At 43.0% G+C, this 15,483-nt stretch overlaps 1 protein-coding gene across 1 annotated transcript; it reads left to right on the top strand.

Moving 5' to 3' along the window:
• Nucleotides 1–1,949: 1,949 nt before the first annotated feature.
• Nucleotides 1,950–14,446, top strand: LOC103176668 (SEC61 translocon subunit alpha 1). Its single transcript, XM_042339612.1, has 12 exons — nt 1,950–2,110; nt 3,515–3,582; nt 4,527–4,592; nt 4,776–4,853; nt 6,054–6,186; nt 7,345–7,454; nt 8,078–8,231; nt 8,318–8,478; nt 10,312–10,509; nt 11,096–11,287; nt 12,027–12,103; nt 12,962–14,446. Exons 1-12 carry the CDS (start codon nt 2,104–2,106, stop codon nt 13,146–13,148), a joined length of 1,431 nt encoding a protein of 476 aa, XP_042195546.1. The 5' UTR covers nt 1,950–2,103; the 3' UTR covers nt 13,149–14,446.
• Nucleotides 14,447–15,483: the final 1,037 nt, after the last annotated feature.

Raw genomic sequence — 15,483 nt, forward strand, 5'->3', positions numbered from 1 at the left:
GTCAACACTAGAGCAGGCCTGTCCTCTGCTGGAGGAACTTTGTAACTGACATCTCTGAACATTAAATTAGTTTCATTTAATTTATCCACACGCAGTCAAAATCTTTGCAGTTCAATTGACCTGATCACCCACCACATATGTACAGCATTTTACAGAAGATCTAGGTAAGTGATTTGGGGGGTAATAATGTCTGAGAGATTTAAATCAATGCAACACAATCACACATTGTAATTGCCTAAACCTCGTTTATAGCCTCATGCTGAAAATAAATTCCTAGTCCATTTCCTAATTGACACCACCATATGGGCATGGTAAGTGGCTCAAAATGATGCTTCTGTTTCCTTGGGTGTCAGCCTAGCTCAGTTGGTAGCACTGTTGCCTCTGAGCCAGAAGGCTTTGTTGTGTTCAAGTCACACATCAAGGTTTTGAACACTCCAATAGTCTTGGGTGGAACGTCCTGCAGAGCCAGTGTGGCCATCCTTCAGGTGAGATGCTGAATTGAGGTTACGTCTGTGCCTGTTCAGGTGAATGTTCAAGATCCCAAGAACAACAACATTACATTTGTATACCGCCTTTCACGTCGGGAAGACGTCCCAAGGCGTTCGACAGACAGAGTTTTGGACCCGAGCTGGTGGTTGGGGAGGGCGGAGGGCAAACTGGGAGATTGAAAACACGGTCGAAGAGGAGGGTCTTGAAGGAGGTAAGGGAGGGGGGCGAGGCGGAGGGACTGCAAATGGAGTTCCAGAGGTTGGGGGCAAAATGTCAGAAGGCCTGCCCGCCAAGAGTGGGGCGAGCGAGGCAGGGGACGCGAAGCAGGCCGAAGCGAGAAAGAAGGATTGTAGGGGGTTAGAAGGTCAGAGAGGTGGGGGGGGGGGGGGGAGCAAGACCATGGAGGGCTTCGAAGGCGAAGACCAGGATCTTGAACTGTATCCTCTGTGTGATGTGAAGCCAGTGCAGTCGGTCGAGGATGGGGGTGATAGGGTCACACAGCCTGGTGCGGAGAGGACCCGGGCTGCAGAGTTCTGGATGATCTGCAGCCTATGGAGGGAGGAGTTGGGGAGGCCAACAACCAATGAGTTTGCATAGTCAAGCCTCAATGTAATGAAAACATTACATTCGGAGAGTTTTATTCTCAGAGAGAAGGGATTTACTCCTACTGCCCTGGTTGACAATCTCCCCCAAAGATAAGACCATTGCTGTTTTTAATGGGAAATTGCTGCCATGTTCACCTACAAAGGAGGACAAACTTGGGGAAGACAAATTTGCAGGTCTATAAGGAGAGTGCAGGGGAGTGGGATTAATTTGGATAGCTCTTTCAAAGAGCCAGCGCTGGCACGAGGGGCCTAATGGCCTCCTTCTGTGCTGTATAATTCTACAACTCTTATGAAAATACACACTTTACAGTCTACCTGTGAGAACGGTCTGAGCACATTCGGCGTAAGTGGCACCCAACTGCTCCTCCGGGTCACAAGATGGCGGACAACCATTTCGCCTTCGCGCGGCATCTCCTCGACAGTTTGAACGGCACGCGCGACCCAACGGTCAACAGCGCGTCACGTGGCGTGGTCGCTCGGCACGTGGTTCCGTGCGCGCGTACCCGGGCGGCGCGTGACGTGCATCGCTCGGTCCTTCTCGTCCACTGCTCGCGAGCCGGGGCTGCCTGTCACGTTTTTGGTCGTTCGGGTCTTTCCGGGTGGCTTGCGACGCAGCCGCCCGGGGGGGGGGGGGTTCGTGTGTTCCCGGGCGGCGCGTGACGTGTTCGACGCTCAGCCCTTCTCGTCCTCTCCCGAGCCGGGCTGAGGCGGTCACGTGGGTGTGCCTTTGGTCGCTCGGGAATTCCCGGGCGGCTCGTGACGTAGCGCTCGGCGGTTCGGCTCTTGCCGGCCGGCAGGTCACGTGGGGGCGTCAGCGGTCTGCCATTGGCGGGCGGCCTTTTCCAGCTGCTGCTCCCCCTCCGACCGCTGACGTGTCTCTGAAGTGAGCCCTGAGAAAGAGGAGCCGCCGCCTCTCCCTTCCCTTTCCCAGAGCCGCCGCCGCCGCCGGACCCGGACCAATTCTCCCCGTAGAGCCGCTGTCGTCGTGGTCACCACCTCCGCCGCCATCATGGGCAGTAAGTGTCGGGCCCTCTCGTCGCGGTGCGCTCTGCCCGCCGGCGCCTCGACCGAAAACCGGAGGCCCTAATCGAGTCCCCGCCGCGAGAGCCCCTTTTGGACCCGATTTTCTTGCCTCAGGGAACGGGCGGCCGCAGCTCTTCTCTCCCGGGCCTCGTTTGGGGGGTGGGAAGGAGGAGGATTTCCCCCCCACACACACTTCAACCCGAATCCGAGGCCTCTTCTCCCCCCCCCCAACCCTCTCGAAGCCGCGTTTGCCCCTCAGCGGTCGCTGGCAATTGAACGCCACGTCGCCGTTTGAGGTGTGGAGGCCGAGCGCCCCCTTCCCCCCTCCCCCTCCCCCTCAAACAGCGCCTCACTGCAGAAGACATCTACCTTCTCAGGCCGTCTGTCTCCTTAAACATCTTTCACCGGTGTCTACGGGGCTCAACCTTTATTTTTCTCTCTCTCTCTCTCTCTCTTCCGTGAATCCGCTGACTTCTCAACTCATTCCGTACCGGTCGATAAATACATATCACCGCACCCAACACCGACTAATGAAAGTCAGACGCACCGCCTAAAACGTGTAACGTGAAACAACATCCATCAACGGTGGTGTTGCTTTTTTTTTAATATATAAAAAAAATGTAAGGTGGAACAGATTCAGGTTTGGTCATTCATTTCACGGCTGTTTGTGGGGCATTGCTGTGTGCAAATTGGACACACTATTTTGCCTACGAAATGTAGGGTCACTACACTTTAACAGTAAGATCCTGCGAAGCGTTTGTGCTTTCTCATCATATAAAGCACTGTATCGAGTGCAAGGATTATTATTATTATAAAAATAGTAATCCCGAGCACTTGATGCGTACAACGAAAGAGAAGAGGATGCACTTGGGTATCGGTCAAATCGCAGTCTCTTCCGTGAACGTCTAGAATGGTGGACAAACTGGTTTTGTCAACAATCCTTGAGAGTTGGAGTAAGAGTAGGACGTGGAACGTTTCTCCCTGGCAGCATTTTCTCAGATGTGGAAAATGTTGGATTTTAAAAGAATATTTACTTCCCAGAAGGACTGGTAATGTAAGGGTATGTTCTTGTCAATGACATTCAAGGTATTCACATTTATGTGGAATTATATAGTACACTACAGTAATAGGCCACTCAGCCATGATTTTGAGAAATTATGTTGCTGAAAGGTTTACTGAATTTGTATTGTGCATGTCAGTAAATAGAGTGAAACGTAACATTTTCTATTTCTTTTTAAATCAAAAATTTACATAGATTTCTTTTTTTTAAAAAAAGCTTGCAATATGTATCTCTGGATTGCCTGAAGCTGTGCATAACTAACTTAGGTGGGCTCATGACTTGCTTGTGTGTGTCTGTATATTTAATTTCAAGTTTTCCTGATTTTCTTGTCTTGCAGTAAAATTTCTTGAGGTCATCAAACCATTTTGTGCGGTATTACCAGAGATTCAGAAACCTGAAAGAAAGGTAAATTACTTGCTGTTTAAAAGGATTATGTTTAAAGATTGGGGTTTCCTCCTCCTTGTCACTCAGTTGGTAAAGCGCTCTACCTTAGTGTGAGACTGGTGTGCCTCTACGTGATCCTGTTCTGTGCTAAGTTAACTAACTTATTTCCAGAGGCTGCACCACATTAGCTTGTGGCAGAGGAGAAGTAAACCAGATTCTCATGATCTCAGATCTATGTGGATCCCTGGTGAGGATAGTATCTGACTCTGTTGTGATGCTGTGGTTGAATAGCTAGTCACTGTCTAGACACTCACTTTGTCATTTAGAGAGGTTCTTGATACCATTTATAACCCATGGAATTCTACACTAGAATGACTTGGTGGCTTCAGGCTATAAATGTGAAGAAATACTGATTATTTAACAAAAGAAAACTTGATTGTAGGGTTTTATATAGCTAGGAAAAGTAAAGTGGAGTTTTGTATAGTTTGTTATGGGGTTAAATGCCTGATTGTGGTTAAATATGTAGCTAATTATAAAAAATGGCTGTTGAACAAAGTTGAGAGGAGGCAATCTAAACAGATTGCCTGTCAAGCCTACAAGTACCAGCAAGCACAGGAAAAGACTATTGACGTTGTTCCAGGATGTGCTAATATGTGATTCAATCCCCAAATTGTTCATACAGTTATCATTCTTCCCCCAGATTTTGTGTACGGGATCAATCAGAAGCCTAAGACAAATGGTCAAAGTTTGATTAAAGTATGGGATTGTATCTGTAATTTAAGGAGAGGATGTGATGAAATGATTCCATAATTTTGCAAACCAAAGGATCTAAACCTGGGTTATCTTGTATCGAAGCTTGCAGGTTTCTTATTTATTAGTATTTTTTCATACTGGATGTTCCTGATGTTGTTCATGGTCTTTATTCGTATTAATCTCAGCATTTTTATCCTTTTCCATATTTTTAGATTCAATTCAGAGAAAAAGTATTATGGACGGCAATAACGCTTTTCATCTTCTTAGTCTGTTGCCAGGTGAGTCCATTTTATTCTTTCTCCAACTTGGATTTATGTGGAGGATGTTACTTCTGTCTTGAAGCAATCTAATGTTTGAAGTAGAAATCAAACATTTTAATATTTTAACTGGGTTTACTTGGGAGATGTGGATTTGTTAATACTCCTAAAGTGTTGATTTTAAATATTTATTTTACATTTCAGATTCCGTTGTTTGGTATCATGTCATCCGACTCTGCAGATCCATTCTACTGGATGAGAGTTATTTTGGCGTCAAACAGGGTAATCAACACTTAAATGATATCTAACATTGTTTGTTTTGCTTTAGTCTCCTAAACAACCAGGCCTAAATCTCAATATTGTGACTAAGGTGTTTTTCACTTGCTAAATAGTAACAGAAAAATCACACTTCAGTCAGTATGTTTATCATTCCAATACACTGCTCGTGTTCAATTCTTAATATGTTTCCTCAGATTTTATTGTTCCCCTCACTGCTACTCTTGAGTGTTTTGCACTACTGTTCCATAGCTCAAAATGTTGGACGCAGTCTTGAAGCCAGAGCCGATATGAGTGGTACGAAGTGTTGCTGAATGCCAGTGACAGTCCTGAAGCTCATATTAGATACATGTCCATTGTTCCAACGTACTGATGTAATGCATTATAGCTCTTCACTGTGTTGTCACGCACAGTATGGGTGTGTCGGGTTTTCTTCATTCTAAGGGTGTCCCATCTATTGACCCCTTTCACATTTGTGCTCTGAGCTAACAGCTGCTTCATGACTGACAGCCATTTTAAGCAGCGTCAGTATCTTCATGCTATTTAAGCCATGTCATTCTGCTTCACATGCCATTCCTTCCCTGGGTGAGTGTACTTGCAGGCAGCATAGATGCAAGCGGTGCATGACTACCTTGTGGCTTTCCCATTTTTGCTTCTTAAGTTCACATCTCTATAAAAACACTGATGTGAAGAATCATGGATGCAAATCCACAACCTGCCACTTCATGTCGGTGTGTTAGTGCACCAATATGCTGTGCTGCAAGATCATCAAATATTAAATACCAGCTACATCTAGTCTGCACTTCAACAGCCCTGTTAAGGAACCAAAAGCTGCTGCAGCTTGTATTTCTATTTTTCAGCACATGGGAGGATTAGTATAACCCAATTTATCCTTGTATAGTGCCTTTCATGCCAGGGAGGACATCTCAAGGTACTCAAAGTACTTCCCACAGCTGGTGTGGTACTTCAAGTTGGGGATGGGAGGATAAAGGAGGGTGGGGGGATGGGGCTAGATGACCAAAAACAGTCAGAATGATGCATTTAAAGGTGGGGAGGTAGGGTAGGTATTGTGTTAAAGAGGAACTTAACTATTAAGAGGAATGGAGTAAGGATTTCTAATCTTTGAGATGTTAAGTAAGGGTAGAGATGTTGACGTATGTTGATTTCAGTGCAGCACAAGAGGCTAACAGTATGTGTTTTTCTTTAGGTACACTGATGGAACTCGGTATCTCTCCCATTGTCACATCTGGTCTCATCATGCAGCTTCTGGCAGGTGCAAAGATCATTGAAGTCGGTGACACTCCCAAAGATCGAGCGCTCTTCAACGGAGCTCAGAAATGTACGTTTTCAGTCTTAACAGATTGTATTAGGAGTATGCCCTGATACTATGCAATCCAACGGACAATCCAATTCCATACTTGGCCGAGATGCTGATGCTCACCTCTGCCTGAGTACATTAGCTGAAAAAGATAAGAGCAACCTTGTGCAGTACACGTTCTGTAATCTTCATGTGTGTTCTGTTTGAGATTTACCTTTTCCTATAAATTATGTAACATTGGGACATAGAAAAGCACATTGCTGTCATTTATAATTAATCAAAGGGGATCCTATACAGTGTTTATTATTATTGCGCACTCATTCTTGGGAAACGGTTCTCTGGGTGATGCTTACCCCGGATCTCATTCATCATTTTTGGAGCAGGTTATGATAAGTAATAATTCTTGCATTGGATGTAGCGCCTAATCATGTCTTCAAGCCGTCTCAAAGCGCTTCACAGAATATATTGTAAAGTGAAATTGACCCTGTGTGTGTAACAATAAATAACAACAATTTGCACTTATATTGCTCCCTCCACACAGAGTTAGATGGGCAATTGCAGCAGAAATCTTTAAAAGCAATATACTCAGCAAGCATCGCTGCATAGTGATTATTCCTCTTTCACCCTCCTCACTTTTTTCTCCTCTTCTCTCTTCCCCTCAAATCGAAATCCCTAGAGGACTGTGGCCAGTCAGTGCCCAATTACTGTCACTGGCTGAAATTACCTAACTCAACAATTGCAGAGATGAATTCTGCCATCTTCCTGATTTAGCAAAGCAGTTGTGACTGGTTGTTGTTTCCATATTAAATGTGGCTGGGATTGGATGAATAAGAAAAAAAACTTATACTTCATCACTGATGTCTCGAAGTACTTCCAAGTAATGAAGTGTGTGACTGTTTTAAGTGTGGCTTAAGTGAAAGAGAGTAATACTCCCAACGGTTGTGCAGTCGGAGGGTGGTAGTGGTGGGGTTTTTGGAAGCGTTGGCTGAGAAACAAGGTCTTGTTAAGCATGTGTATCGCCACACTAGTAATAATAATAATAATAATCCTTGCATTTGATATAGCGCTTTTCACGTCGGGAGGACGTCCCAAAGCGCTTCAAAGTGCTTCTTCTGCTAGTGTTTATGTTCTGATGTATATTGCAGGCTAACTATTTTTCTCCTCCCTTACTTACCCCAGTATTTGGTATGATCATCACCATTGGACAAGCCATTGTGTATGTCATGACTGGCATGTACGGAGATCCATCAGAAATGGGAGCTGGTATTTGCCTCCTCATCATCATTCAGGTAAAGCTGCACAAAGTCTACTATAAATGCAACATTATAGTTAAAGTGACTACGTTCTTGCTATTGAAATCTTCTGCACAGTCAAGCATCAGGCAAGTGCTAATTTTGTTCTAGATACAAGATCTAATTTCTTTAGGATTATACCAGAGATTAGAAGGGACTAGAAGAAAAGCAGGGAAGCCAATGGGAGTTGAAATGCAGTACTTTGGAGGTGGGGCTGAAAAAGGAGGCTATGAAGGAGAATCTTACAGTTTATGGTGACAAAAGCACTTGCTGGAAATTAGATGTTGGTTTGTTAGATATTCAGGGATCAACAATGTTTACAATATTGAAGTCGCGAACTGTTGATTTGCACACCACAGCCACCTCCTGCATGGTGAAGTCCTGAGAGTTTGGTTTCTCCCAGGCAGCACCAAATCAGAGGTTTAGGAGAAGTCCAGAAAGTGAGAGTAACGTTGACGTTGTAGCGTTGGCAAAGCACATTTAATGAAGGGAAGAATCATAAACTTCACAGTAATTATGAAGTTTGAGTTTCCAACCTTGACTGCATTAATATTTTTAACTGAAAGTGTCTCATGTCACTTTATTTTTAAATTCTTAAGTATTTTCAAATTATATTTCAGTTGTTTGTTGCTGGCCTGATTGTGCTGCTTCTGGATGAGCTGCTGCAGAAAGGGTATGGTCTGGGCTCTGGTATCTCTCTCTTCATCGCCACAAACATTTGCGAGACAATCGTATGGAAGGCGTTCAGCCCTACTACAGTCAACACCGGAAGAGGTAGGTGGGGTTGTCAGGAATCTACTATATAGTCCTAATTGTTTGGACCTTGTCAGTGTGCTATAATTCTAGTGTGTTTTGTGCAGGAACTGAGTTTGAGGGGTCTATCATTGCCCTCTTTCATTTGTTGGCCACACGTCAAGACAAAGTCCGGGCCCTACGTGAAGCTTTCTACCGGCAGAACCTTCCTAATCTGATGAATCTCATCGCCACCATCTTTGTCTTTGCTGTGGTTATATACTTCCAGGTGAGTGAGCAGGAGCTGGGGATTTAATACCAATTCAATAATTTAATAAATAATAATAATAACAAATTTAATAAAGACATTGTCTTGTGGAGCACTAAGCCTTTTACAAACTAGAAGGCTGTGGGCTTGTTATCTGAGCCAGCATAGCAGTGAGGGTGTTATAGTTGGCTTCAGTTCCTCCTCAGGGTAAGGAGAATATAATGGAGGCCTGTAGCTCAGTGGTTAGAGCACTCGCTTTGCAAGTGAGAGACCTGAGTTCATTTCCAGGCAGGTCAGGGCGAAACCTTGGGCAAGTTTCCTTACTCCACGCCTAATAATAATCCCTCCAAAAACCAAAAACAATAATAAAATTGGTCATTTTCAATCTACGACTGTTTGTGGGACATTGCTGTGCACAATTGGCTGCCGCGTTCGCCCACAAATATACAGTCAATTCACTTTACAGTGTGTTCTGTGAAGCGCTTTGGGACGTCCTCCCGACGTGAAAAGCGCTATATCAAATGCAAGGATTATTATTATTATTATAATCTCTCGAGTGCTGTGTAGGTATTCCCATTGGAGTTATTTAAATGTACAATGAGGAGACTCGGGTACACAAAAATAGCAACACAGGGCGAGGTATTGAAGAGCGATAGGTACCTTGGGAATCTGTGCCTCAGTTTTAGTCCCATCAGGAAGAGGCGGTGGGAAAACAATTGGGAAAGGAGGTATATTTCAGCTATAGTTAGAATGTTATTGTATTACAAGGAAGCTGGTATTCCAATGAGGTGGTGACTTTTAACATGTAATTTTTTTTATTGGATTCAATTCTTAAGAGAAGATATGTTAAGCAAAGTTACCAGAAAGCAAATGTGTTGTCTCTTTACTGTTTTCAGAGAAAACATGAGTGTGTAGTTCTTGTGAAATATATTGCAGGAACAGTAATAATAAGATAAGAGTAGAGACAAATTGTTTGTCACCAACCTTCCAGGGAACTTCAGAGCTGTCTGATCTCTGAGCTAATCCAAACCTATTTTCATATCCTACAGTAATGTGCTTTCAGAATGCAATGTGTGCTGGATCTTTTTAAATCTGTCTGTGATCTACAGAAACCTAAACAGACAAGAACAAATGGGCAGTGGATTAGCATGAGAATGTGATCCTCTGAAACTGAAATACAATCATCAGCTCCTTAAAGGATTAGTTACATTCATGTAGTTTGGGATGAGTTAGAAGTCCTGTTTAGAGATTTTCAAATTTTGAGGGAAAGTAAATATCTGGGAATAACGGAATGGGAATCTGATAATGGAATGAGGTTTAAGGAGGAAATTCTGGTTGCTTAGGTTTTATAATGAGCAACATTTCATGGGGCAAAGCTCAACCATTGGTGAGTTTTGATGTGAAGCACTCTGGCCATCTGCTGACAAGAGAAACCGAAAGGTGAATTAAAGCTGCCCCGCGTAATCCATTATGGAGTAATTTCAAGGCTATTGTCTTGTTTGGGTAATTTATAAACTGCTTAAGGTTTGTTCTTGTGGCTTCTTGTCAGTTGAACCCCTAAGGTTACAGCCTCCTATCTTGAGTGGGTAGTTTCATATGTGTATGTGTGGCTATTATCTTTTCAAGGAGAATTGGCGTAAAAAAACTTCATAAAGGGGCAGCTCTTGTGAACCTACTGACTTTAGCTCAAAGGCCTAGTAATTTACCCCATTGATCTTTAGGTAGGTAACATTAAGGAAGGTGAGAGTTTGGAAGGTTTTACCTAATCCAGTTGTTTCCCAAACAGGAAGAAGCTAATCTTCGCACAGTGCTGTTTGATCAATAGCATTGAAAAGTTTTCTTTGATTGTCGCAGGGCTTCAGAGTGGATTTGCCAATCAAGTCTGCCCGTTACCGTGGGCAATACAATACCTACCCCATCAAGCTGTTCTACACATCAAATATTCCCATTATCCTCCAGTCTGCGCTGGTGTCCAACCTGTACGTCATCTCTCAGATGTTGTCCACAAGATTCAGTGGGAACTTCTTCGTGAATCTCCTTGGCACCTGGTCTGTAAGTATAAATCTTTATTGGGAAATGGATTGATCCGAATCAAAAACATTTACTGGGGAGGAAAGCAACAAATTAAAGTATTTAGTTTTTTTTGTTTTGGCATTTGAATATCAACAATGCAGTGATGCTGTAGAACATAATGTTGTGCAGAAGTTTCAACAGGTTTAAGAAGTCGTTCAAATTGGAACCATTCATGCGGTGGGAAATGCTTCACAAAATCTGCATTAATCGTGCTTGAAGCTGATGCTGGAAATGGGAAGGTGTTTGATTTGCAGCTCAATGTTCCTAACCATGTTGAGCACTGAATTCACCAAAAATAACTAAAGGGAAGAGGGGATTTGACCAAATTTTTACAACGAAGAGAATCCATGGGTGTATATGATATATAGAATAGTACAAAGCAATTTTGCACTAAACCCTACACTTAACATTGGCGGACTAACACAGGTCTAGAAAATTGGATCTTTCAAAAGGGAATTAGATGCGATTGAGTGGACAAGTATGGGTTCAGTTGGAGGATCGAGTCAATAGTTGGTTGAGTGCTGTTTTCCTATCTCTATTGACATTTTTCCCCTCTGTTTTGAAGGACAATACGGGTGGTGGGCCAGCCCGAGCCTATCCTGTCGGAGGCCTGTGCTATTACCTCTCTCCTCCGGAGTCATTCGGTTCAGTGTTAGATGACCCCGTTCACGCTGCCATTTATATTGTCTTCATGTTGGGCTCCTGTGCTTTCTTCTCCAAGACCTGGATTGAAGTGTCTGGTTCTTCAGCCAAGGATGTAAGTATTTTACCCTGAAGCTTTGGTTTTGGAGCAAATCTTCAAGACTATCTCTTTCTTCTGAGTAGTTCTGCTTCTCAGATATTTTAATTGAACAGCATTACTAATATCAGGAGTGTTGATTTGAATAGTTACTGAGCCCAGAACTGTTTGAGCTGGTGTTTGATTGTAATTTTGCCATTCAGTTCCCTCACAGTGAACCTCTGTAACTGCTTTGGGGCAATTATTACCCCTTCTCTCCCCACCCCCCTGTCCAATTAGCTCAGAGCTTAGCAATAAAGTAACTTAAAAACATAATGACAAGTTTTGAGAATATCTTTTCATCGGAATTCAGCTGAAGATTCCTGCTGTAACCCAACAGTGTGAAAAGGGCTGAATATTTGTACACATTTTACAGCATTTCGTGGAATTTCTATAAATTTGGCATTGTATTGGAAGTCGGGCTTTGCCAGTGTTGGAGTTGGTATCCGTGGAGTCTTCTTGTTTATAGTGCTGGTCATGCCAATGAGAACTAGCGGTGCTCATTCCCCTGTGGACTGGATGGAGATTTGGTGAATGTGGAAGAAACTCGTTCTTGTTGAGCAATGATCTTGTTTTATTTCTGCAGGGAAATGTGGATGGAGGGAGGAACGTTTGCTTATTAATTGGCAAGACCAGGCAGTTTGCTATCCTGTGTAGTGTTGGTCTTGAATTAATAATGGCGATGGCTTCATATGGAGTGTGTCTTTGTATTGTACAGGTTGCCAAGCAGCTGAAGGAGCAACAGATGGTCATGCGGGGGCACAGAGAGACCTCAATGGTCCATGAGCTAAACAGGTGAGTCATTTAACATGTACTGCTATTCCCATTAAATGGTTTAGAACCAGAACTTTGTGTTTCTCTAAGCTACTGTCCTACACTAAGGGCCTTGAGCTTGTCCTTCTTTTGAAACCAGAAGTGGGATCCTTGGCTGTGTAATTGGATTGTGTAAAATACAGATCCATAACAGCTGAATAGTCGCATTGGCTTGAAGTGATAGATGGGTATTAGCCACAGTGAAAGGCTGAGTATCTGCTTTCTTCCACTTTACTCCCGTGAGAAAAGGCAATCAAAGCTGATGCCTACAACCACAAGCTGCAATCTCGCTTGCACTGGCTTTAGAGATTTCACTGTTGTTTTCAGCCACAGATAGTTAGAAGCAAGAGTATAACCTTTTAAGTGAACAGTGCATAAAATGCAGCATCAGATACTGGGCTTAATAAGTTGCTAGTAATTATTGGGGATTCGATTTTAATCCTACCTTTGATAAAACTGTACCACATACTAATGCCAATCCAAAAATCCTGTCATTGTAGTTTTAAAATAAAAGCAGCCTGGGTTCCACCTAGTGGTTGTGTAAAGCCCTCTCACTTTCCTGAAATCCAAGATCATAATCTGACTCCTGTTCGGTGTGGGTTAGTGGGTGGTTGATGCCTGATTTCTTTTAGGAGTGCTGTACTTTTTCATTTAAATAATAATAATAATCCTTGCATTTGATATAGCGCCTTATCATGTCTTTGAGACGTCTCAAAGCGCTTCACAGAATATACTGTAAAGTGAATTGACTATTTTGTGGGCAAAACGCAGCAACTGTGAGGTGGGTGGGTGGCTATGGCTCTCTTCAGTCAGTATTACACCTCTCTCCTTTCTTTGCAGATATATTCCAACAGCAGCTGCCTTTGGAGGATTGTGCATTGGTGCGCTGTCTGTCCTGGCAGACTTCCTGGGAGCTATAGGTTCAGGGACGGGTATTTTATTGGCCGTCACCATCATCTACCAGTATTTTGAGATCTTTGTGAAAGAACAAAGTGAAGTTGGAAGCATGGGAGCCCTACTTTTCTAACACAGGATAGGTTCTGTTCCTATTTTTCTTGGACTCCAGAGAAACATTTCTGAATTATCATAGCAGGGAAGGATTCCTCTTAACCCTTTCTCACCCACAGGTTTCCTTTGTTTACTTTAGGAATTTACAGCTGCTTTGAGTGGCAAAGGGTTAATTCTGCTTTTCATCAAATCTGGCACTAAGTGCCAAAAAAGGCTTATTTTGGATTTTGTTTTTAATTCTGATTAAAGCACAAGCTTTCTGCAGATTGTTTAGCCTACTTGTGATGCGTGTGAGTTTCCTCGCTTTGCTTCTGTGATTGAAACATTGAAAATGGCCCCCTGAGGAAAATGTAATTTTTTTAATTTAAAAACAAAATGCTCCTGGGACCTGCTTGTGTAAATGAATAGTGATACTACAGTATAATGGCGCTGTCCACATGATGCTCACCCATCCCATGAAGGTTTTACGTTCTGCTAGTTTCTCTGTCTCCACGTTGTGTCATATGGTTACTAGAGGCTGATATGCACTTCTCTAATATTGTGACATCGATTAATCACCGGGTATGGGGTTCAATAGCAATTGCGCCTGCAAATTTACTGTATTTCATTGCTTAGATAAAGTGTATTGACCTCCTATACCACTGGAGGCTACAATTGTGTGCACAATTGTATATAACGGACTTTATGTGTACTGGACAGCAAAGAGCTTGCATTGTTTTGTAAAAACGAATCTCAGCGATGTAGACCGTAAAACTGCAACTCCACAGTGCTGCAGGGCGAAAGCAATTTATTTTTTAGTTTGGGCAACTGGCGACCTTTAAATTGGTTAGAAGGCCTGTCCAATTGTCTCGGTACACTGAGATTTCCAAGTGTACGTTTTCTTAACAAATAATCTTTTTCTTAACAAAATAATCTTTTTACCAGTTTAAAAGTTAATGAAATCGCACTGTGTTCTAAAGTGAGGAGACCTACGAAGGTAAATTTGCTTGTGCCTGTTTCTGACACCACCCCACTCCCTTCCTCCGTCCCAAATTGTAAGATAAAGACAGGTTTGTACATAAATGCAGACAACCACTGATAAACTGGGTGCTCCCTCGCTCTATGATGATGAGTTTTTAAATGGATTTTTCTTTCTCACTGAATGATGTAAAAGAATTGTTTTCTTTCTCAAAACTAGTCCATGGAACCATTTGGTGTATGACTCTATGCATTCCTGCGTGTTGGCAGTGACTAAACCTCATGTTAAGCGGCATCGTCCTGCAGGACCTGTTGACCAAAAGACGGACTTTATAAATAAATAGCGTTTGAAGACGTGAATGTGTTTGATTTGCTTTACTACTCAAATATTTTCGCAAAACTGGTTGGGTAAATGTCTACTTTTCTGCTTTCTATTAAGAAGTGTTCGGCAGGATTTTATTGTGGGTACAAAATGCCTTTCGGATTCAGCAACAAGAACAAATTACATTTGTATCGTGCCTTTCACGTCGGGGGAATGTCCCAAGGTACTGGACAGTCAGTGATTTGGACCCAAGTTGGGGTCAGAAGGGATGGAGGACAAGGAACGTAGTGGTAAGAGGGTTAATACAGTTTCCTATATTTAACTGGAATATTGTGACTGTTCCTGTTGGTCTGTCTGCCCGCATATATACAGTCTTTGTTTTGTTCCTTTGAAAACCTCAGCTGAAGAGCCAGAACTTGTAGAAGTCACTGAAGAGTAGGAGGAAAACAGGCAGGATAAATCTAGTTGCATTAGGTGATGCCAAGCTTTGGAAACTTGAAAGGCTGTCGCATGTAAGAGGAAGGAAAGACAAGGGAGGTAAGAACTCTGTGGTTTGATGCCCTTAAGAAGGCGATGGTGTGATTGGAGTTGATTTTAACAAAGAATGAAGGGAGTGAATTTTCTTTGAAGTTGTGGGGGATTTAGAGTGCAGTAATGACCATAGGGTTGTAGACAGGTGGTTCCCGAGGATTAAAATTACTTCCTTGAAACCAAGACTTTGATCCTTATGGGGTGCTACATCTGTTGCACTGTCCTTGAGATGGACTTCATTATAGATTGAACACTGGCTAATTTTCCCCCAACTACCACACGCACATTAATTCTGCTATTCTGCTGCTCCCTGGCTGAAATCCCCTCGGACCAGAGATTGAATTTTTTTTAACTGCTCAGTATACTTCTCTTTGCACAGTGCATGTCATAACATAACATGGAAAGGAACAGGAGTAGGCCATTCGGCCCTTCGAGCCTGCCCCGCCTTTCAATCATGGCTGATCTTCTAATCTAACTCCAGCTAATATCCTAAACCTGCCTTATCCCCATATCCCTTAATCACTTTTGTAATAAGAAATCTATC

Source organism: Callorhinchus milii, unplaced genomic scaffold (genome assembly GCF_018977255.1).
Source record: "Callorhinchus milii isolate IMCB2004 unplaced genomic scaffold, IMCB_Cmil_1.0 Scaffold12, whole genome shotgun sequence".
In the NCBI taxonomy this organism is placed as follows: Eukaryota; Metazoa; Chordata; class Chondrichthyes; order Chimaeriformes; family Callorhinchidae; genus Callorhinchus; species Callorhinchus milii.

Bases quoted from the DNA above. Each gene is read 5' to 3' on its own strand.
- LOC103176668 (XM_042339612.1), top strand. The intron at 3,583-4,526 runs GTAAATTACTTG...CCATATTTTTAG, and splicing joins TTCAGAAACCTGAAAGAAAG to ATTCAATTCAGAGAAAAAGT. The intron at 11,288-12,026 runs GTAAGTATTTTA...TGTATTGTACAG, and splicing joins CTGGTTCTTCAGCCAAGGAT to GTTGCCAAGCAGCTGAAGGA.